At 39.2% G+C, this 23,136-nt stretch overlaps 2 protein-coding genes across 3 annotated transcripts in view; one reads left to right on the top strand and one right to left on the bottom strand.

The window, feature by feature from the left end:
- copa (COPI coat complex subunit alpha) overlaps positions 1–23,136 on the top strand; it is a 124,139-nt gene that overhangs the window by 27,322 nt on the left and 73,681 nt on the right. The window lies entirely within an intron of this gene.
- On the bottom strand, positions 315–16,940 carry LOC128525230 (interferon-induced protein 44-like). 2 transcript variants are annotated; one of them, XM_053497500.1, is made up of 8 exons: positions 16,395–16,940; positions 10,127–10,616; positions 9,994–10,045; positions 9,027–9,222; positions 8,730–8,876; positions 8,314–8,485; positions 1,955–2,055; positions 315–1,516 (listed from the first exon to the last, which is right to left on the bottom strand). In XM_053497500.1, exons 2-8 carry the CDS (start codon positions 10,608–10,610, stop codon positions 1,340–1,342), a joined length of 1,329 nt encoding a protein of 442 aa, XP_053353475.1. In that variant the 5' UTR covers positions 10,611–10,616; positions 16,395–16,940; the 3' UTR covers positions 315–1,339. The 2 variants fall into 2 exon arrangements, with proteins under 2 accessions (XP_053353475.1, XP_053353476.1); XM_053497501.1 differs by lacking the exons at positions 9,994–10,045; positions 10,127–10,616 and having other exon boundaries at positions 16,395–16,925.

The following is a 23,136-nucleotide window of genomic DNA, read 5'->3' on the forward strand; positions in this document are numbered from 1 at the left end:
TACAATACTGTATGTTGTAGTATGCTACAGTACATAACTGTATGCTTCAGTACACTACACTATGCTACAATACACTATATAAAATTACACTACACTAAGCTACAAAACACTACAGTATGCTTCAGTACACTATAGTAGGTTACACTACAGTACAATACAGTACACTCCACTACAGTAAACTACACTACACTATGCTCAACACATTATCATTGACTAATTGAATAAACCACATTAACCCTAAAGCTCATGAATGTGTGCATAAAACAGTTTCATGAGCATAATTTCAAAGAAACATTTTACACACATCACAAGTCTTTATGTTATCTGGTATATATTTTTTATCAGCACGCATTAGCTGTTTACCTCCAGCAGATGCGATGTGGTTCATAAGCTAGAAGTTTTCACTTTTACTTTTATACACAGCCGAGTTCTGCTTTAATGTGTACACTGTTACTGTGTTTATTATACATGAATTTAACAACAACAACAATAACAACTTAAAGGTGTATGGGTCATTCTGTACCAAATGAACCAATTTCCAGGAAACTACCTGGTTCTGATGAAACTTTATAGGAAGTTTTTATTGATAGAATCGAGTTGAGATAATTATATGTATATCTTTAAACTGTGATTTCAATAAAATTTCCTTTGTTTTTTTTTTACTTGCGACCATTTTGAGATGGATAGATATCTGAGATTTCATTAATTCTGAGTTTCTATCTCAAATAACAATAACACAGTAAAATATTGACTACATAGTGCTCCATGTGACCCTAGAGATCAAAGTCAAAATCTGTAGAAAAAAAAGTCTCTGCTGGAAATCAAAATCTGATTTTTAGAAGCTCATAACTTGTTCCAGATGAATCTTAACTGAACCGTGACACTAGACTCTGGAGGAATGGGACAAAGTGACTCAAGATAGCAAGTTTCAGTATTGTTTCTTGTTATAAAATGAAGATGTGACCATTTGAATATTCTCACAAATTGGAGATGTGATTTGCGAATGCAAAGGGGGCATGGAAGCTGAATTTCAAACATCATAACTCCTGGAAAATCATAATTTGTTGAATTAAAACATGGGGATTTCTGTTACTCCATATGAGGTTCATTTTGCCAATTTTTAATAAGAATCTGAGGTGGTCACCTGATAGGAAGTGACTGCCAGAAAGTGATTCATTTTCAAAAGAACAATTTCCTCATGTCTCTATTTCATAGAGCAGTAAGTGAACACTGAAAATAAATCTGATTTAAATAGCAGCAGAAGTGTGCAGGTTTAAGTCTAGAGCAGTTTTAGCAACATGACCATGATGCAATTTAGCATGTAAAACGTCCTGTGATGCTACTCTTCCTCGCAGGAAATATCATCGAAGTACATCTCGGCGGTTCTGAGGATCTGCTGAACGGCGTTGAGAAGCACGATGTCGGTGTTCAGCTCGAGCTCCAGCTCTTTGTAGTAGTTCTTCACTGGAACCACGTTGGAGAGAGAAACGCCCAGATGGACACTCACCTCCTGCATCTAAACACACACATACAGTATAGCAAGCTAAAGAAAATTTAATTAGTTAGCTATACTAAACAAACAAAAATCTAGCAAGCAAACATCAGGATTTAATTTAAATAATTTCCACCCCCCCAAAAAAAACACTATTTATTAAATGCTAAAAACCTTCTGTGCTCTTTTATGCTGGCCTGCTGTGTTTAGTTTTAGGGAAAAAATGATTCTCAATTAGAGGATTTCTAATTAGATAAAACACGTGCTAGGATAGTGAATTAGCCAAGAGTTACTATGACTGGGAAGCTTTTTTAATATAAATACAGTATGTGTCTCATGTGCCAATTAAAAAATGTATATTCATACAACAGATTATCCAGGAAGTGAACTGTTCATTTTCAAAGATTTCCAAAATAAAAAATGTGTAAATTTCCAGAGTCAGGCCAGCAGAGGTAATCTCACCATCTTGTAGATGTACTGGCTCTGATATAGTTGTTTCAGATCCTCTCCCACCAAACGACACGCTTCATCCACCTTAGTGAGCAGAACCACCTGTGGGATTCCTGTAGGACACACACACATACACACACAAAAAACTCTTTTACAATTTAAGCCCAATTAATCCTGGCATCGTCTTCTTTAAATATGGCCGTGCCATCAGTGAAGAAAAACTTCACTATTGGAAAAACCTGGAACTGTGTAACAGTGTTCCATAACATTTTATTGCATGAGCGGTGTTGGGCTGATTATTCTCTCGAAAAGTTTGACAAAAGGACACTGGACATAAGCCAAAGGAAGAGGAGGAGTCAGGAAGTAAACAGGACGCAGAGGAGGCCGTAAGTAGTGTTTCTCCCTACACATTCCATATTCTACAAAAAGGACTGTATATATTTGTAAATAATATTGTATTGTGAGTGTGAATTGGGAAGTTGATGTTAAAAATGTATACTACAGGGTTAGCTTGAGCACTTTCTTTGTTGTGTCATTTTTTTCCTCTTCCCCAGGTTGATACGATCATAAATATGTAACTAAAGACTAGTTTTTCTGTAACCAAATAATTTTTTGTGTGAACGTTACATGGTGGTGGCCTGTAGGGGTAAGCCTCCATTGGGGTATTAAATAAATAATAAAAATGAAAAGCACAATTAATGTCAGAAGCATGAACGTGCAGGACACCAAGGATGAATTTCCTTCATGTATCCAAGCGCAATCCAGAAGCATAAATAACATTTATGACTAGCTTTTTGTACATTTCTGGTGGGGAACACTCTGATGATGATGTGGATGATGGTGGTGTGGCAAAAATGTACAAACACTCCAGACTGATATGGGGCAACTTAGAGTGGATTTATTGGCTTTCAGTTAAAAAGGAACAACCTTAAAGCATGACTTAAAACCATAACCAGCATGTTAAACAAGAAAGCCAGGCCACTTCTTAGTGCAGAACTCATCGAAACCTTGTGTACAGTCTACTTGGACTGGGGCTAAGCTGGTGGAAAGCATAAAAGTAAAAGATTGGCACTCTATCAAAGAGGAGTTAATGGTAGTTTTTTTTTCCAGAAGATCTTTCTGAGGAGAATAAGTTCAGCTACTAAGACAATGTCTTAGAGACTTTGCTTATGACTACACAGCCCTCTGCTTCAAGTGGAAACCCAACATCTGGTAAATGTGGAGCAACTGGTAAAAGTGGGCTCTGTGGTAGAGAAGGATTGCGGTGGAGCGTGTCTCACCATACCCCACTCTCCAGCAATTATCTCACTTCTTCTTGTACCAGTGACAGTAAGAAAAACAGGGGTTAGTGTAGTATTGGACATGGGAAGTACTTGTATTAGTATATAGATAATATAACCAGGATAGCACTCTTTCACCTCAGAAATATTGCCAAGATAAGAATAGCAGAAAAACTAGTTCATGCTTTTATCACCTCTAGGTTGGACTATTGTAATGCCTTACTGTCTGGTTGTTCAGCTAGGTGCATAAATAAGCTTCAGCTAGTCCAGAATGCAGCAGCAAAAGTCCTCACTAGAACCAGAAGATACAGTATGAGCACATCACCCCTATCTTATCTTCACTCCATTGGCTCCCTGTGAAATTTCGCATTGATTTTAAAATACTACTCTTGACATATAAAGCATTAAATGGTCTTGTGCCGCAGTATCTGAGTGAACTGCTAGTGTCTTACGATCCGCCACGCCTACTTCGATCAAAGGATGCAGGCTGCTTGTCAGTACCGCGTATTATGAAAACTACAGCTGGGGGCGGAGCTTTTTCTTTCAAAGCCCCAAAATTATGGAATAGTCTTCCAAATAGTGTTCGGGACTCAGACACAGTCTCAGTGTTTAAGTCCAGGCTAAAAACCTATTTATTTAGCCAAGCATTTTTATAAATAGATTAGCCTTAGGTAAAGGAGCAGATCTGGGGGACTCATGGACGTAGAGTATTATGGTGAACTGGTATGTTTGGATGCTGTCTTCCTCACTCTCATTGATCACTCAGGTTTGCTGACGGTGAGGTGATTGTTTGCTTTACATCTCAGTTTCCTCTCATGTTTATCTTTCCTTCTGGCTCCTCCTTTTTAGTTATGCTGTCATAGTTAGTCCTGCCGGAGTCTCTGTACTCTACAGTAAATATACATTCACATTATACATTGTGTGACTGTGACCATACCTAACTGCCATCTCTCATCTTCTGCTCTCTCTCCTGCTCTTTCTCTTTCCTCTCTCTCCCTCTCTCTTTCGAGCTACACATGTCGTTCCTGAGCTGCCAGTGATCCAGACTCCCTCTGCCCTCCGGATCTCGTCACATGGATGCCCCGTGTGTCTCTCTGGGATGCGTCTGGTGTCTGGGGATGATTCTCTCTACCTAGAAGACGGTTCTGGCCTCGACTGGTGTTGGCAACTGTTTTTCTGAGGATTTGACTGTTCAATAGTTCAGGACTGGAACTTCATAAAAGTCTACCTGAGTATTTAATAACTAACTGGATTAACATCAATTAACATCAACTGTTATGCTGAACTGCCTGCCAACTAACACACAGTATGAATGCAGATCAATCCCTGCTATCTGTTATCACCCAGATGAGGATGGGTTCCCTGTTGAGTCTGGTTCCTCTCAAGGTTTCTTCCTATTACCATCTCAGGGAGTTTTTCCTTGCCACTGTTGCCCTCGGCTTGCTCACCAGCGACTATCTGATCATTTTGATTCATACACATTCAAATTCCATACAAACTTAAATAATTCTTTGGTGTAAAGCACAATCTACCCATCTCGAGGCATCTGGAGATTGTACCAGCTTCAGTAGACAAAGGCCAACCCTGCGAGGATCCTGAGGCATCCAGAGAAGGACCAGCTCCAGCTGGATTCTGCTTTATTATGGTTGGAGCTACACATCCTGCTCCTGTGCTCCCAGTGATCCAGACCCCATCTGCCCTCTGCACCTACTGACTCCCTGTGCTGAACTGGACTTCATGTTAATTTAAAGAATTTCTGTTATATTGTACTTTCAGCTGCATAACACACATGATGTTATATCATCTCTATCTGTTATCACCCAGATGAGGATGGGTTCCCTGTTGAGTCTGGTTCCTCTCAAGGTTTCTTCCTATTACCATCTCAGGGAGTTTTTCCTTGCCACTGTCACCATCACCCTTGGCTTCTCATCAGAGACATTTCATTCATTCATCTTGTTATTATCTAGACACATTTTTCTCACACATACACAATTTATTATTATTATTATTATTATTATTATTATTATTTATTATTATTTAGTTAGTTATTTTATTTATTCTTATTTATTTATTTATTTAATTTTAAATGAATTTCTTTCATTTTTGTGAAGCTGCTTTGAGACAATGACCCTTGTTAAAAAGCACTCTACAAATAAAATTGAATTGAATTGAATTGAATCTGGAAAAGGGTACCGAAGCATTTGGGCACACACATCCAGACTGTGTAACAGTTTTCTTTCACAAGCCATTTGTGTCCTCAACAAAAAGGGACTGGAATGATAACACACAGACACAAACACACACACACACCATCACTCAGATTAACTCAACTACCTCAAAACAATGAGACTGGACTCGTTAATCATCACATGTACAAATACTGTATACTGAGCTACACTACCAAACTATTGTACACACAAACCTGTAAATGGTCTTTTGTACAATATTCATTAATTGTTAATCTGCACTAACTATTTATCCTTGCTGCTACTTATGGAACGTTTAATGTTATTGTTACAGAGTATTGTAATGTCATGTCACATTTTCACTTTGTCGCTTTTGTTTGCACATTTGCACTTTATGTTGTCTCTTTTTTATAAAAATTTAAATAATTCCCTACTAACTTAAATGTCAATCTGTCTGGTCTCGCTAGCCAGCTAATTAGGCTTTTTATTTAGCTAGTTTGTTTTCTGTTAATTTATGTTGTAAATTTATGTAGCATGTATCACCTTGGTCCAGGGTACTAACTGTATATGAAGTGACAATAAAGCCTACTTGACTTGACTTACTTGAAAAACAGAGAATCATGGCATAGGAAAAAAAACTATTTCGCATGTGTGCAATCTGAAAACTAAACAAGAAAAGACAAAAGAGGACCAATAAAATACACAGGAAGTTGGAGCTGAGACCACTCCCAATTCCCCACAGACCATGGTCCCACATAGACCTAGACTTTGTTACTGGACTTCCAGACTCAAATGGCTACACCTGCATCCTAACCCTAATTGATTGTTTCTCCAAGGCGGTTCACTTTGTTCCCCTGTCTAAACTCCCCTCAGCCAAGGAAACGACAGAATTACTCCTCCTGCATGTATTTTGCCTTCACAGTATCCCCGTAGACATTGTTTCTGATTGCGGACCCCAATTCTCCGCCCAATTCTGGACAGCATTAAACTCGTAAAAATGTAAACTCGTCTGTGCTACCCCCAGCCTCTCCTCTGGTTATCACCCTCAGACCAACGGCCAAACTGAGAGAGCCAATCAGGACCTCGAAACAGTGATCCGATGTATGACCTCCCAAGACCCACACTCCTGGAGCCGGATGCTACCGTGGATTGAATACGCACATAATTCACTACCAACCTCATTCACGGGCCTCTCACCGTTTCAGTGTTGTCTCGGCTAACAACCTCCTTTGTTTCCATCCCAAGAGGAGGAGGTGGCGATTCCCTCGGCCCAAGCTTTCATACGTCGCTGTAAAAGGACCTGGCAACGTGCAAGAGCTAGGCTTCGCCATGCAATAATCCTATTTAAGCGCCAAGCAGATCGCCGCCGTTCAACCGCCCCAACCTACCGTGTTGGGCAGAGTGTCATGCTCTTCACCCGTAATGTCCCCATTAAAACAATTTCCCACAAGATATCTCCAACGTTCATTGGGCCCTTCACCATCTCCAAAATTATCAATCCTTGCACAGTCAGGCTACTCTTGCCATCCACAATGCGTCGCATCAATCCCTCGTTCCATGTCTCCCAGATAAGACCAATAGTTTCATGTCCATTAAACTATTTATGTCTATAGTTTCATGTCCATTAACTGTTACCGACCCTGCCTGTCTCTTCGACCTCGACTTACACTGTTTCCCGCAACCTGCGTGCGCTTGTGAGCACTTTCACGTTCGTGTACATCGCACAAGAGTGTTTACGCCGATATGCACAGACATTCGCTCTAGGACGTGTTCTTGCTCCAAACATCGGGATTAGTCAAGGATTAACGCTTCTTTGGAGATTCTCTCTCACGCTCTGCTTCTGGGGTTGTGGAGTTCCTCCACGTCATCGACCCGCCTCCTCTCTCGTCACAGGGGATTCCCCCATTCATTCTACTCACTCACACGTGCAGCCTCTCTCCTCTCTGCTCCTGCCACATGGTAAAGATCCTTTGTGCTTTCCTGTTAATAAAGCTGTTTGTCTGCAATTGGGTTCACTTTCGTTTAAGTCACGTCCCTGACAAAAACTGAATCCCAGCTACTTAAAATCTAATGTGAAGTTTCCACAGTTGGTGATGATTTGGGGTGCTGTGTAACCTGCTGGTCTTGGTTCACTGAGGTTTATCAAGTTTAAAGTCATGACAGTGTCTACAAGGAGATTTTAGAGCACTTCTCACTTCCATCTGTTCAAGGGCTTTATGGAGATATTACATATTATTTTATGTATATTGATATTACTTTTCTTAATTGGACAGCGAACTTATCTTACCTGAATCCTGTAAAGAATCTCTGGGCTACTGTCAAGGGGAAGATAAGAAACACCTGAACCACCAATACAGACGAGCTTAAGGCTGCTATCAAAGCAACCTGCTCTTCAGTAATGGTTAGCAGTGCTACACACTGATCGCCTCCATGCCATGACACACTGATGCAGGGATACATGATGAAGGGACCCTGGCCAAGTAAATTTTTTCAAACTTTTGTAACGTAAATTTCTATATTCTTTTCTTGACTGATCATGAGAACTATACTATTATTATAAGATTTTTTTTTAGTTTTATGAAATTGTAATCTTCAAAATCAAAACCAAAAAAGCTCAAAATATTTCACTTTACATGTAATTAATATAGAATACGTGAGAGTTGAACTTTTCAAATAAAATTAAGAACTTCTTTTTACAATATTTAAATTTTTCAAGATGCACTGTATTTGCAGTGGGGACAAATCTTTTGATTTTTAAATTTAAAGTTTGTAAAAGGAGTGAGTTTTTCTTTCCACTGATTTTAGAGCAGCTAATCACACATCACTCCCCCACTGACCTCTCCTCTATTCCCAAAGTTAATAAGGCAGAAAATTCTGTGCGGATGTGTGTGTGTGTGTGTGTTACCCATGTGGTTGGCTTTTCTGCGGAAAGAAGACAGTTTCTCGATCATCTTGTCAGATAGCAGGTTAACCTTGCAGGCGTCCATCACGTACACCACAGCGTGGATCTTCTCCTGCACACTGGGAGTTTTACTGAAATAAGGAGAGTCTGACTGGAGAGGAACTGACGGGTTAAACTGGAGAGAGAGGGAGGGGAATCAGAAGATAGAGCTTCTTAGGACTGTGAATGTGAACCCAGTGGAGTATTTATTAATGTAGTGTTGAGTGCAAAAGTTTGTACACCTTTACCCTTGTGTATGTTTAGGTTTTACACAGCTCTGTTCTACATCAGATATTAGAACGGTTTAACACTGCATTAACTGCATTACACAGCATTAACACTGAGTAGAGAATAAACAGGGTCACATGACTCAGCTCTACCTGGTATCTGTCCTGAATGTGACCCTTTAGAATGTTGGTGAAGTCGTCAATGTCCATTCCAGCGTTAGCTCCCTCCTCCAGTCCCATAGAGTCACACAGCGTGATCGGTAGAAACTTACCACCTGCCTTAATAGAGTACACACGGAACTAAACACACACACACACACACACACACACACACACACACACACACACACACACACAATTATCATATATATTTATACACATGTGTGCAAACCACAGGTTTATGTTAGGGCTCTAACTCTAATACAGACATGTTTAATAAAAGTAAGTTACCTGTGTGGTGAGGCTGGTGCCAGCGATGCCCGTGTTGGCCCTGCAGCTCACGTGGCCCTTAAACACAGAGTAAATAGAGTTAAAGAAGCTGGATTTGCCCGCTCCCACAGCACCGACCAGCAACACACGAGCTTTCTGCACCGAGCTCACACTCGGGGTCCAGCGTGAAATTGCATCCATCAGAGTCTTCCTCTTCCTACACACACACACACACACACACACACACACAGATGAGATTCCATTATGTGATGTCACAGATGGATGTTGTTGACATTATGTCCTTCTTATTTTTTTTCCAGCTCCATTCAAACTCACAGTTACAGCAGCGCCTCGGCTCAACAAGACAGCAATGGATGAGGTGTTGAGTGTGATGGTATTAATGATGTGTGTGTGTGTGTGTGTGTGTGAGAGAGAGAGGTAGAAAGTGTTTAAGTGTTGAGTGTAATGGTATTAATAGTGTGTGTGTGTCTGTGTGTGTGTGTGTGTGTGTGTGTGTGTGTGTGTTTGAGAGAGATAGAAAGTGTTTGAGTGTTGAGTATACAGATGAGGATGTGAGAGAGCCGGAAAGACTAAAGCACTATAGATCTACTGCATTGCTGCGCCACCATCAGTAGCACCATTAATGCTGAATGGCATTGTGGGTAATCTGAATAACTGTTAACTGAAGTGAAAGCAGACCAATGGAAGAAGAAATCCCTGAAGAGCACATTAATTATAAACTTTAATATGTGAGTCAATTAGGATGGACTTCAGCTTTAAGATCTTTAACTGGTTAGAACTCTGACTTGGTCAGTGACGTCACCTCCCCAAACTAACAACTAATGACATCACTTCCTTTGTTCTAGTCCAGCAGAACTATTTTCTTCATGGTGGACGCCACAGATAAAGCTGATGGAACAAAACCTATCTATTACTTTACAGCATGAGTAATTCAGAGGAAGATATATACTGGTGTGATTTATCTTACTCCACACTCCATTCGATTTTCCTCCATGGGTTCTCCATGAGTGATCCAAACCCTGTTCAGAAACAATCATTTTATTTTGTTTATGTAAGTCATTTCTGCTTTATCATAAAACTGTAACCAAAATAAATCTCACCCTCCACACGGTACGCCTCACACTCGGTCAGCTGGAGGTCATTGCCATGCATCTCCACTGGGTTGAAATTATACGTCCCTGGATTGCTGTACACGGTGGCGGTGTTATTGTACAGGAAAAGCAAGGAGTCATAATTGGGACCAGTGTTTCCATCAGTGAAGGCATACTGAGTATTGGAACTGACCACACGCAGAGGAGCCTTGTCAACCTCACGCTCATTAAAGCTGAACAGGAAGGCTTTGTCATCTACAATGTTCTGACCAGTCTGAGCGTAATCCTTACTGGTGTACGCTCCGAAGATGTAGCCGGAGTTATTATATGCTACAGTAACAGTGGGACCCTGACGGTCACACTTCCTGTGGAAGGCGTCAGCTGTGAAGCCATGGACACTGGCCTTAAACAGCAGACTGAGTTTAACATGACCAAGTAGAGAACCTAGCTTCAGCTCCTGCTGCTTGGACAAACGTGATGTTACACTCATCATGAAGATCTGGAACAGAACATAGCAGAAGAAAACAAAGCTCACTTAAGATCAAGAGGAAAAAAAACCTCCACTGCTGGAGACATAAACCTCAATAATGCTTCTGTAAACCCTCCTACTTTTGAAATTTAACTCAATACTCTCTCAAATTGAGAAAAAGAGAGATTTGTTAGAATGTAGTTTATAGGTTTTATTTATCTAATTATTGAGCTCAACCCCAACGTTTACATTCGTTATATTGCCAAAAGTATTTGAACTTAAGTAACCATTCAATTCCTAATCCATTGGGTTTATTGTGATGTTGGCCCACCCTTTGCAGCTACAGTATAACAGCCTTAACTCTTCTGGGAAGGCTTCCCACAAGGTTTAGAAGTGTGTTTATGGGGATTTTTGACCATTCGTTCAGAAACACAAGCCCAAACCTGAGCCCAATTCCTGAAAAACAGCCCCACACCAATTCTAACATGACTGCGCACCACATGACTGAGTCCACTTCAAAAGTCTATTTATAAAGTCAATTACATCATCGGGATAGGCAGATAAAACAATACTTTTGTTAAAAATGGGAACAGTAAAGCCAGTTATGGTGTTACGTATTTTGTGTAACATTGACTTAGGGGAAAGAGCATAAAACATTCTTGATAATGCACACCCTTGTCTGATTCCTCTGCCCATTTTAAATAAGGGCACAGCCCACCATTGAACACTCTCAATGTCCTGCAAAAGAGCTCTGATCCTAGTGATCTGACCAGTGCTGACCCCAAGTCTCTCCATGACTTTCCAGAGGTACTGCCCAGATAGCACTACTTGTTGGCCCAATGTCGGCAAAATTCTGGTAACCTTCTGTCAGTGCTCCGAAGTCTGCCCAATGTTGGGCCAACAGCAGTGCATACGTTGGGTCCATGTTGGCATCAGTGGTTGGCTCAATGTAATTTTGTTTGTTGACCCACTGTTGGCCTATTAGTGGGGCCAGGGGTAGGTTGGCCCAATGTTGGTTTAGTAAATAATGGCTTCAGTGCACTCAGTTTAACTGTATACAGTAGTAGTGTGATTTACAGAGAGAGAAAAATCCATTTTTTGTAATAAATGTATTGTATTAAATAATGTCCCAAACCGTACAATACATTTATTAGCCTTAGAGTATGGTTTCTGTCACTTTGATTTAGAAAAAGTAACTTTTTTAATGAATAGAAACAAAAAAAGAATGATATTAAGAACTACTCCCATGTGACCTATAAAACCCTTCCATCTCCAGTTCTCTGTTCAGTTCTACAGTTCAGTTCTCTGAAAGCGCAGCCTCTCAGGAACATTAACACTGGGTTCCCAACATTGATTGAAGTCACTGCATCAGAAACTATTTTTCACATTTTTTATGTCTGCCAGTTTCCAACAAAAAGCAGCAGTATTGTGTAAGAATGAACAGATAAATGTTTGACATTATTGGCCCCCACACAGTTTATTCCATTGTCCAGCCTCATAGGTGTGTCGTTTATATCGCTAATCAGTGTAAGTTTAAAGTTATATGCTTTTTTTATACGGTAAACAGCGTGTGTGATCAAGAAGACTCATTTGAGTACTAATTGTGAACAAGCCAAATATGTGTTAAACATCTATGAATGAACTGAAAATCCTAGAAACGCCCCTGGCTCGATCCCTGAAAACAGTGTGGGCTTTATAGACAATTGCAGTACCTTTGAGGGCAAAGCTGGCCTGTTAGGATGGGACGGTGTCCATGCCACTCAGGAAGGTGCTGCTCTCATTTCTTGTAGTATAGCACATAGTTTCAGAACAGGCCTAGTTAATCGGTGACAATCTAGAGCCCAGGCCAGGGAGCATACAAACACGCTAACTCGATCGCTAAGTCATCACTCAGGGTTCACATATTGAGACTGTGTCTGTTCCCTGAGCTGAACAAAAATTTAAAAAGACCCGAAAGAAATTCTGTTTTAGTAATTCAATTAATAAAGAGATCACAAATTCATAGCACACTAAATACACAGCCGGCACCTCTGATCTGAAACGAAGACTGTTCAATATTAGATCTCCCACATTTAAAGAGCTTACTGTTAATGAAATTATAACAGATCAGGAGTTTGATTTATTATGTTTAACAGAAACCTGGATTAAACAGGACGAGTATGTGGCTCTAAATGAAGCTAGTCCTCCTGGATACAGCTACATACACCAGCCTCGGTTAACTGGTAGAGGAGGAGGCGTCGCAGTTATTCACAATGATAATCTGACTATTGTACAAAAACACGGACACAAATTTGATTCATTTGAAATTCTTTATAATAACATAAGAGGTGAAGCTACAAACATTCAGTTGATCCCACTAATCATCATTTACAGACCTCCAGGGCCGTACTCTGAATTTCTTAGTGAATTTGCAGATTTCCTCTCAAACCTAGTCGTTTCTGTAGACAAAGTGTTAATTGCTGGAGATTTTAATATTCATTTTGAGAATCCAGAAGACCCTCTGAGAACAGCATTTATGTCCATACTGGACTCGGTAGGAGTAAATCAGTGTGTTTGATTTAATATTATCCTTCAGATTAAGTATAAGAAATATAATCACAATTCCTCAGATCACTATCTTGTGTCAATGAAAGGGTGTCATAGTAATAATGTACGTACAGCGCCACACGTGTTCACATCAACTACCACACAGAGCTTTATCAGTAATCTCCCAGAGTTGTCAACTTTAATTGGATCAGGAGAACTCGATCAGGCGACTGAATATTTAGAGTCACCATTCCTTAGATACCAGTTATACCTTAGATAATGTAGCTTTAGTTAAAAGGAAAATGATTAGAAATAAGAAACTCACTCCCTGGTATAATGACCACACATGCACTTAAAAAACAAACCACTTGAAAATTAGAATGTAAGTGACATCAAACTAAAATGTTAGTATTTCAAATAGCATGGAAGGAGAGCATCCTGAACTATAGAAAAGCTCTTAGTGTAGCTAGATCAACATATCTCTCCACTCTTATAGAAAATAATTTTAGATTTTTATTTAATACTGTAGCAAAATTAACTTGGAATAAGACCACTGCAGAAATCTCCACAACAACAACCTACAGGAGTGGGGACTTTTTCAATAACAAATGTGTAAACATTGGGCAAACAAAAATTCAGGCTCCAGACAATTAAATTGATGCAGATGACAAACTAACCTTATCAGATCAGGAACTAGAATACTTCCCTCCACTTAAATAGAATGAACTAATTTTACTCATCTCTTCTACAAAATGATCAACCTGTGTATTAGATCCTGTACCGACACATTTTCTTAAACAGATAGTACCAGCAATAATGGAACCCCCGTTGAAAATAATAAATTCAGCAGTGAGTATGTTCCAAAATGTTTCCAATTAGCAGTTATTAAACCACTAATTAAGAAACCTAACCTTGACCCTAACCTTGACCGATACCAAACCTCCCCTTTATCTCTAAGATTCTGACATTAGCGCAGCAGCTATGTTCATATCTACATAGAAATAGCATACACAAACTGCATCAGTCAGGATTCATGTATCAGTCAGACCTCATCACAGTACAGAGACAGCACTCGTTAAAGTAGTAAATGACCTCCTATTGGCCTCTGATCAGGGTTGTGTCACTATACTTGTGTTATTTGACCTCAGTAGCTTTTGACACCATTGATCATAGTATTCTTCTTCACCGATAAGAAAAGGTAGGAATTAAGGAAACAGCCCTCTCCTGGCTCAGATCCTATTTGACCAATCGTTATCAGTTGGTAGATTTAAATGGTAATTATTCTGCATGTTCTAAAGTGGAGTTTGGTGTTACACTGGGTTCTGTTTTAGGCCCACTGCTTTTTTCTTTTTACATGCTTCCTCTGGGCAACATAATCCCTAAATGATCCCATTTATCTCTCCTTTTATCTTAAATGGGATTTTAAAATCCCATTTATCTCTTTTGCACAATGATCATTACTGGACTACTTTTTGCACTAATTCCTCAATTTCTTGCTGCTGTTTTAAGGAATGTTTATGTTATACTACCTCAACACCATATTTTATGTTCTGTTATGTCGTGGTTGCACACTGTCACTTTGTTGTTGCTCTTGTTTGCACATTTGCACGTGCACTTTATGTTGTCTATAAAAATGTTATACTTAGCTAGTTAGTTTTTGTTAATTTATGTTGTAATTTATGTTAGGTCTCTCTGTCCTGTCTCTGCTAGCCAGCTAACTAGGCCTCTTGATAGCTAGTTTAGTGTCTCTGTTAATTTATGTTGTAAATTTATGTTGCATGTAGCACCTTGGTCCTGGAGGAACGTTGTTTCGTTTCACTGTGTACTAACTGTATATGGTTGTAATGACAATAAAGCCTACTTGAACTTGAACTTGAGTTTTCACTGTTATGCTGATAACACACAATTATATGTCTCAGCAAAACCAGCATAATAAATTTGAGCAATGTGTGAAGGACATAAGAGACTGGATGTTATTCAACTTCCTTCTACCTAATCCTGATAAGACAGAAGAGAAGACAGAAGACACATACAGCTAGAAGCAAGCTTTTTGAACACACAGTAACTCTGGATGACCTTTTTGTACCATCAAGTGCAACAGTAAAAGACCTTGGTGTGATTATAGATTCCAGTCTTTAATTTGAAGCACATGTAGATAATATTACCAGGATAGCATTCTTTTACCTCAGAAATATTGCCAGGATAAGAAATATACTGTATTGTCACTAAACAATGCAGAAAAATTAGGTCATGCTTTTATCACTTGTAGAGTATTATGGTGAACTGGTAGGTTTAGATGCTGTCCTTCCCACTCTCATTGATCACTCAGGTGATTGGTTGCTTTATATCTCAGTTCCCCCTCATGTCTGTGTTTCCTTCTGGCTCCTTTTTTAGTTATGATGTCATAGTTAGTCCTGCCGGAGTCTCTGCTTGCACGCAAGACTATATACAACCAGCATTTATATATTGTGTGACTGTGACCATACCTCACTGGTATCTCTCCTTTTTTTCAGCTCACTCTTCCTCTCTCGCTCCCTCTCTCTCTTCCTGTCTCTCTGTTGAGCCACACATGTCGTTCCTGAGCTGCCAGTGATCCAGACCCCCTCTGACCTTTGGACCTTTCTAAGTCGTCCTGGTGTCCTGTTTCTGGTTGGAGATCTCGTCACATGGATGGCCGTGTGGTGATTGGGGATGGCTCCACTTTACCATGAAGATGGTTCTAACCTCAACTGATGCAAACAGGTGTTCTTTGAGGACTTGTGACTGCAGTTGCTTGATAGTTCAGGACTGGAGTTTTCTACAGTCTACCTGAGCCTCCATTAACAAACTGGACTCAATTTACACTTAAAGACATCAAGAGTTACTGAACTGCCAGCTGCCTAACACACGGTATGTTACTAGATACTGTATGTTATTACATACTGTGTCAATTCCTGTTATCACCCAAATAAGGGCCCAAATGGCTGTAAAGAAAAAAATATAGTACAAGAAAGACCAGTTTTCAGATGTAAACAAAAAACCTAATGTTCGCTCCTAGGATTTTCATAAAAATAGAAAGTAGCAAGTGTGACAAAGTTTCCAGAAGAACTCACATTCTCCAGCAAAAAAAGACACGTACTCAGAGAAAGAGAGAGAGAGAGAGAGAGAGAGAGAGAGACAGACACATGCGAATAAAAGGAATTGAGGTGAGACAAACAGATGTCAGGGATAATAAATAAATAAAAGTGTGTGTGTGGAGTCAGTCCTACCAATAAAACACATTACTCAATAAATATTACACACCTGCTAGACTTTCCTGTATCCAGAGATGATTAGAGAAGATCAGAACACTGGGTTTCTCTCTCCAGCAGGCAGTAACGGAGGTTCTGAAGCAAACGTTCTTAATCACGCTGCACAGCAGCTTCACGCCCAGTCCTCAGGCAGCGTGACTCAGCACGCAGCAGAACAGAAACTTATCACTTTCACTTTTCAGGAAATAGTCACATTACCACACCCATTTTATTACATCAGGTATGAACTGTAACTGCTTTAAACAGGTATAAATATGATTCGACAACAGTTCTTTACTTAAAAACTAAAAATTACAAACAAAAAATTTTTAATACCTGTATAATTTGCTAAGATTAGCACAATAAATCTGCTGTGTGTGTGTGTGTGTGTAAGTGTTCTGAAAGACAGTAATTTAACAGAGATTCCCTGACTGAGTTCTAACGCCACCTTTAGGCCAGATTCAATTCAATTCAATTCAATTTTATTTGTATAGCACTTTTAGCAATTTTCATTGCCGCAAAGCAGCTTTACACAATCACAAGAATTATTTAAGTTTGTATGAAATGTGAATTTGTATGAATCAAAATGCTCAGTTTGTCCCTGGTGAGCAAGCCGAGGGCGACAGTGGCAAGGAAAAACTTCCTGAGATGGTAATAGGAAGAAACCTTGAGAGGAACCAGACTCAACAGGGAACCCATCCTCATCTGGGTGAAACAGAAAGCAGTAAATGATCTGCATTTATACAGTGTGTAGGGTGGGAGGCAGTTCAGCTATAATAGCTGATGTTAATTGATGTTAATATGGAGTCCAGGTAGTTATTGAAGACCCAGGTAGACTTGTAAGAAGTTCCAGTCCTGAACTATCGAAATGTCAAGTCCTCAGAGAAACAGTTGCCAACACCAGTCAAGGCCAGAACCATTTTCTAGGTAGAGAGAATCATTCCCAGACACCAGACGCATCCCAGAGAGACACACGGGGCATCCATGTGACGAGATCTTCAGCCAGAAGTGGGGCACCAGGATGGGTCAGACAGGTCCGGAGGACAGAGGGAGTCTGGATCACTGGCAGCTCAGGAACGACATGTGTAGCTCGACAGAGAGAGAGAGAAAGAGTGAAAGGGGGAGACAGGAGGAGAGAAGAAAGAGAAAGAGGGGGGGGAAGAGAAAAAGAGGAGAGATGGCAGTTAGGTATGGTCACAGTCACACAATGTATAATGTGAATGTATATTAACTGTAGAGTGCAAGCAGAGACTCTGGCAGGACTAACTATGACATCATAACTAAAAGGGAGAGCCAGAAGGAAACACAAACATGAGGGGGAACAGAGATGTAAAGCAAACAATCACCTCACCGTCAACAAACCTAGTCTATTTACCGTACATGCAACATTTCAGATGCTGTCTCCGCAAAAACTAAGGTGATTGCTACTTATTGTTTTTTGTAACAGTAAAGATGCAGGATTAAAGCAGTATTGATTTGCATTTGTTAAAACCGACAGTCTCAGAAATAATAAATCAGGCTTTGCCTTTACAACACCACAGATCATGCTCAGAATTATACATTTCCCCACCATGCACTGTGAAATCATCAATCTAACTGTAGTGTGAACTGTGAGAAAGTATTTGAACTTTCCTGGGTTTTCTTGAATTTTGCATATTTCCACACTCGTTTTATTTTGTCTTTGTACATTTATATTACATTTATATTGTCGAAAGTAAGTCATACTCTGTAATAGGGTTATTTTTAGTCCTAAATGAACTTTCAGCAAGATTCTTAGGAGTAATTCTGCACCCTAAAAAAATACTGGGTTAAAAACAACCCAGTCTAGGTTTGTTTTTAACCCAGCTGCTGTCTAAATTTTAGGACTAACTAAATGCTGGGTTAATTTAACCCAGCAAAATTAGTTATTTGTTTAACCCAGCAAGATGGGTTAAATATTCAACCCAAATGCTTGGTCATATTTAACTATAATGCTGGGTTCATTCTACCACAGAAATTGGTCAAATGTTCTACCCAGATGTTGGTTCATTTTAACTGGAATGTTGAGTTAATTCTACCTCACAAATAGGTTATTATTATTTTCATGTTTTACAGTGAATCTGTAAAAAAAACAAAAACATGTCTATTAAACAGTTAAATTACTTTGATATACTGGTCTATTACAAAAAAAAACTTAAAAGTTTTGCTAACCATACATATATGCAATAAACAACATCCTATTAAATGTTCATAAAAAACATTTATTTTTCAAAAGCACAAGAACAGATAATCAACAGCGACATCATTACTATACTATTACTCATAAGGGCAGAATGGAGTAATAACACAAATAGGCTGAGGCAGCTTCTACAGAGCAGGATCCCTCTGTGACATTAGATATCTTTTTTGCAGAACAAAACTATCCAGCCCTGGTTCCGTTTTAACATACAAACACTGTCTATGACTTTTCAAGTAGGCCTCGCTATTTCATAGCAACATTACAAAAAGTCCTATACAGGAGCACACTGCTTTAAATAGTTAATGTCAAAAATATAAAATACCTTGAAGCACACATCAACCGCCCCAAGTAGTGTGCATTGCTCCAGAGCCTGTCCCACCAGAATGACGAATGCCTGAGAGCAGCGCTGGTCATCATCTCCCAACGTCAGGATGTAGGGGTACGGCCTTGACACTTCAGCCTGCTGGAGGTATTCCACCATGTTGGTGCCAACCTTAGAAAGAAATGAAAGAAAGTTAAAAATTTGTTGAAAAACAAAGATTAAACTGAATAAGACTATCAATTTTTATGTTTAATAGGATTTATACTAAATAAAAAAATGACAAGGCTAGGGTATAGGTAACATGAAACAAAAACATGGAGACGGCTACTACCAAAAATAAAATAAGCAAAATAAGCATGGCTTTTAGGATAAAGCTCATATATTATTATTTTTGTTTATGTCAGAATAGTTGATCTTGTGGTCTGCGTTGATTTTAAGCTAATTACCGAAAAAATGTCATAGCTGGGGTCATACTGGCACATTACAATCACCCAAATATTAATACTTCCATCTAGTAGTTACCTGTTCAGCTGTGGTACTTTCTCCTGTAGTTGGCTCATTGACTGATAGTTAATTAAGTCTGAGTCACAAGCAGCTTTGGTTAAAGAGGGCTACCTGTTTAGCTTACATGCAATTACTGGTGACAAAGGGGGAAAGGTGTAAAATATTGTTATAACTCGGGAGAAACACAGGAGAAATTTGACCGCAGAGTAAATTACTAACTAGAGAAAAACGGGAGGGTTAGCAGGTGTGTATATTTGTGAGACGATCAGTGTTTTGTAACACCCCAGCATTTTATTGTCTCAAACAGTGAGATTAATAATGTTCTTTTGCTGGCAACCTAACAAAATGCCTGCGTCATGCTAGCACTACAGTTAAAGGTCCTACACATCCCATTTTTCATTAAATGTTAATATGATCTTTAGGGTCCTAATGAAAAGTTTGTATTATACGTTAATTAAAAATTCAAAATTATTGTGTAAAAAAACACTACTTTTACCTGGTAAAAACTAGCTCTGTTCTCAGCAACCTGTTTCAGTACATGCTAATTTAAATGCTCATGACCTCTGCTGAGCCCGCCCCCCCCCCCCCCCCAGTTCTGTGGTTCTGTGGGGCGTGACACGTGGGGTATAGCCACGGAAGTGTGGTCCAGTGCGGGCAATGCTTTGGACTGCATTACCCACAAAGCATTGCCCACAACGCAGTGCTTTGTGGGTAATGCAGTCCAAACTGGAAAACTATGGAATATAGAGCCTGAGCCTGTTTTCTTCAGTCGTTTTTGGTTTGATTTAAGTACGGAACCTACGCGGAAGTTTGTAATATTGCCTGACAACGCAGAAATTAAAAGAATGGACATGCATCGACTCGATTTGTCTTTCTCATCACTGCATGGGCATGAATTAACGGGCTGTTACGCTGCCGCGAGCAACGACAACAAAAGCGGAGAAACTTACCGAGAGAGATACGGACGCGATGTGTTTACTGATGTGTTTACATGACTTCTTAATCTTCGACAGACATCGTTATAAACCATCTAACGTAACAAAGGTAAGCATAATATAGTTTTCCGACTACGTACACAGTTTGCAACTAGACAATCACTTTAATGCATTGTTTATTATAAACGGGCGATTAGGGATTATATAGAGACGGATGTACATAGAGAAGAAGCCATAACCATGTTCTATTAGAGTATAAGTTAACTTACACTCCGCATTCATCGTGATTATTAGAAAAGGCGATCAGCAAAGAGTCATAGTAAAATAAATCACACTCACCGAGCCTGGTGAAGATGAAGCAGGAACACGAAGCGTTAGTACAGATCCATTTTTAGGAGCAGCTTCCCAGTAAAACCTGCTTTATATTGACCCGCGTTTATAAAGCAGTCTGGTGAAAAATGATTATCGCAAACATAAACGCATTTAGGTAAATCGGCGGGGACGTTAGCTTTAAAAACTAAATTCAGCCACTGCGTCCTCAGCGGCGAAAAACAATGGCCGATAGCTTCTTCTCACTCGGGGCGGGTCTTTGCTAAAACCCCAGTGTCAATCAACTAGTGTAGGAGCGGCCTCTGTCGGTGTGGCGTCACATCAACAGGCATTTGCGATTGGCCTGATTTCAGAAGGGGCATGTTATTGTAATAAATGAAAAGAAAACCACTGGGCGGCTCTTTATCATCGTAGAGTGGTTGTGTACGCGCTCTCCTAACACACAGTTCAGTCCAAACAGCTTGAAAAAGTGCATGTAGGACCGTATGACCCCTTTAACAGTTTAGAGTTCTTTGGCTAACTATAGCAGCTATTGTCAGCTAAATTATCTTACCTCAGACCAGCCTGAAAGTTTAAGTGTAACCTTAACACAGTAACAGTAATAAATCTCACATATAGTAATAATTTTTCAGTCATATGTGACTTAGGTGAGTGAACATGTGTATACAGACCTTGTATTAAATGTGATTTTCCCTTAAATGCACGAGGAGGATGAACCGTCACACAGTGAACTTTGGGGGAGGAGCCAAGCAAACTTCAACCCAGCAGCTGGGTTACACAAAAACTACCCAACTCTCTGTAAATAACCCAGAAAAATGACCCAACAGAGGCAACCCAGAGTTTTTTAGTGTGTACTAGTAAGTTGTGTGTTAAGTCAAAAGTCATGAAGATGGCGGACTGGAGTGAGCATCATTCAGTTCTGCTCATTTTAGCAGATCAGATGGAGAGGGATAATTTACCAGTAGACACTGTACTGCCACCTACTGCATAAAATACGTATTGCACCATTAGACCTAAATCGATACTTCATGCGCTATTACTTACGTCTGAATAAAGGAGCAACCAATCACACAGCTGGCTCCGCCCTTTCGCTCTAGGTTGACAGAACGACTCATTCTGCTAAAAAGTCGCATTATGAAATAAATAGGCCATCATGAAAAACAGGATTTTGAAATAAAAACTGACTTTGAAAATATAACATTTTGAAATAAGAACAGCATGAAAAAAAATAAAATGCCTCTGCAATAATCTCTGTTATTGGGAAAAATAATGACCATGAAATATTATTTCATAATAATAATAAGTAAATTTATATAGCAGAGTGCAATATATTTTACAATAATAAGCTTTTTAAAAAAAATATGTACCATTATTTCACAATATCATTCTCATATTACATATATGTGTCTCATTTATTCATAGAGTTATTTATTTCATCATGTCCTATTAATTTATTTATTTAATTTTGAACACTTTGGAGTTTCATAAATAGGCTACCATGCTTAAAAATTATGTTGCCCAGAGGGAGCGTGTCATATAAAGAAAAAATAGCAGTGGGTCTAAAACCAAACTCTGTGGGACACCACCAAACTTCACTTGAGAACATGCAGAATGTTCACCATTTAAAATCTACAAACTGATAACGATCGGTCAAGTAGGATCTAAGCCAGGAGAGGGCCCTTAATTCCTACTACATCTACATCAATTATATTGTCTGGTTTCCAAGTCAGAATTTTTTGTCCTTACTACTGTGTGTTGTTGTTTTGGAGATTTCTGTAGTGGTCTTATTCCTGGTTAACTTTTATACAATATTAAATAAAAATCTAGGATTATTATTGTTAGTTTCTATAAGAGTGAAGAGATACAATGATCTAGCATCACTAAGAGCTTTTTTTTTTTATAGTTCAGGATGCTCTCTTTCCATGCTTTTTGGAATACTAACAATTTAGTTTGATGCTATTTATGATCAAATTTTCAAGCAGTCTCTTTTAAAGTGCATGTGTGGTCATTATACCAGGGAGCGAGTTTTTTTTTATCTCAAATCTCAAAGTATGAACATAAATGCTGTTTTCAAAGGGTCTTCTGGATTCTAAAAAATTAAAATCTCCAGCTATTTGAAAATCTTTGTGTATAAAAACAACCAAGTTTGAGGGGAAATCATCAAATTTACAGAGAAATTCAGAGTACGGCCCTGGGAGTCTGTAAATGATCATAACTGAGATCGACTGGGATCGGACTGGCGTAATTTAGAGCTACACACTTGTTCTGTTCAATCTAGGTTCCTGTTAAACACAGAATATTAAACTCCTGACCTGTGATAGTTTCATTAACAGTTAGCACTTTCAATGTGAGAGATCTAATATTTTACAGTCCTAGCTTCAGATCAGAGGTGCCGGCTGTGTATCCAGTTTGCTCTGAATTTTAGGTCTCTATATTCATAAAATTA

The sequence above is a fragment of the Clarias gariepinus genome, chromosome 1 (assembly GCF_024256425.1).
Source record: "Clarias gariepinus isolate MV-2021 ecotype Netherlands chromosome 1, CGAR_prim_01v2, whole genome shotgun sequence".
NCBI classification, from domain to species: Eukaryota; Metazoa; Chordata; class Actinopteri; order Siluriformes; family Clariidae; genus Clarias; species Clarias gariepinus.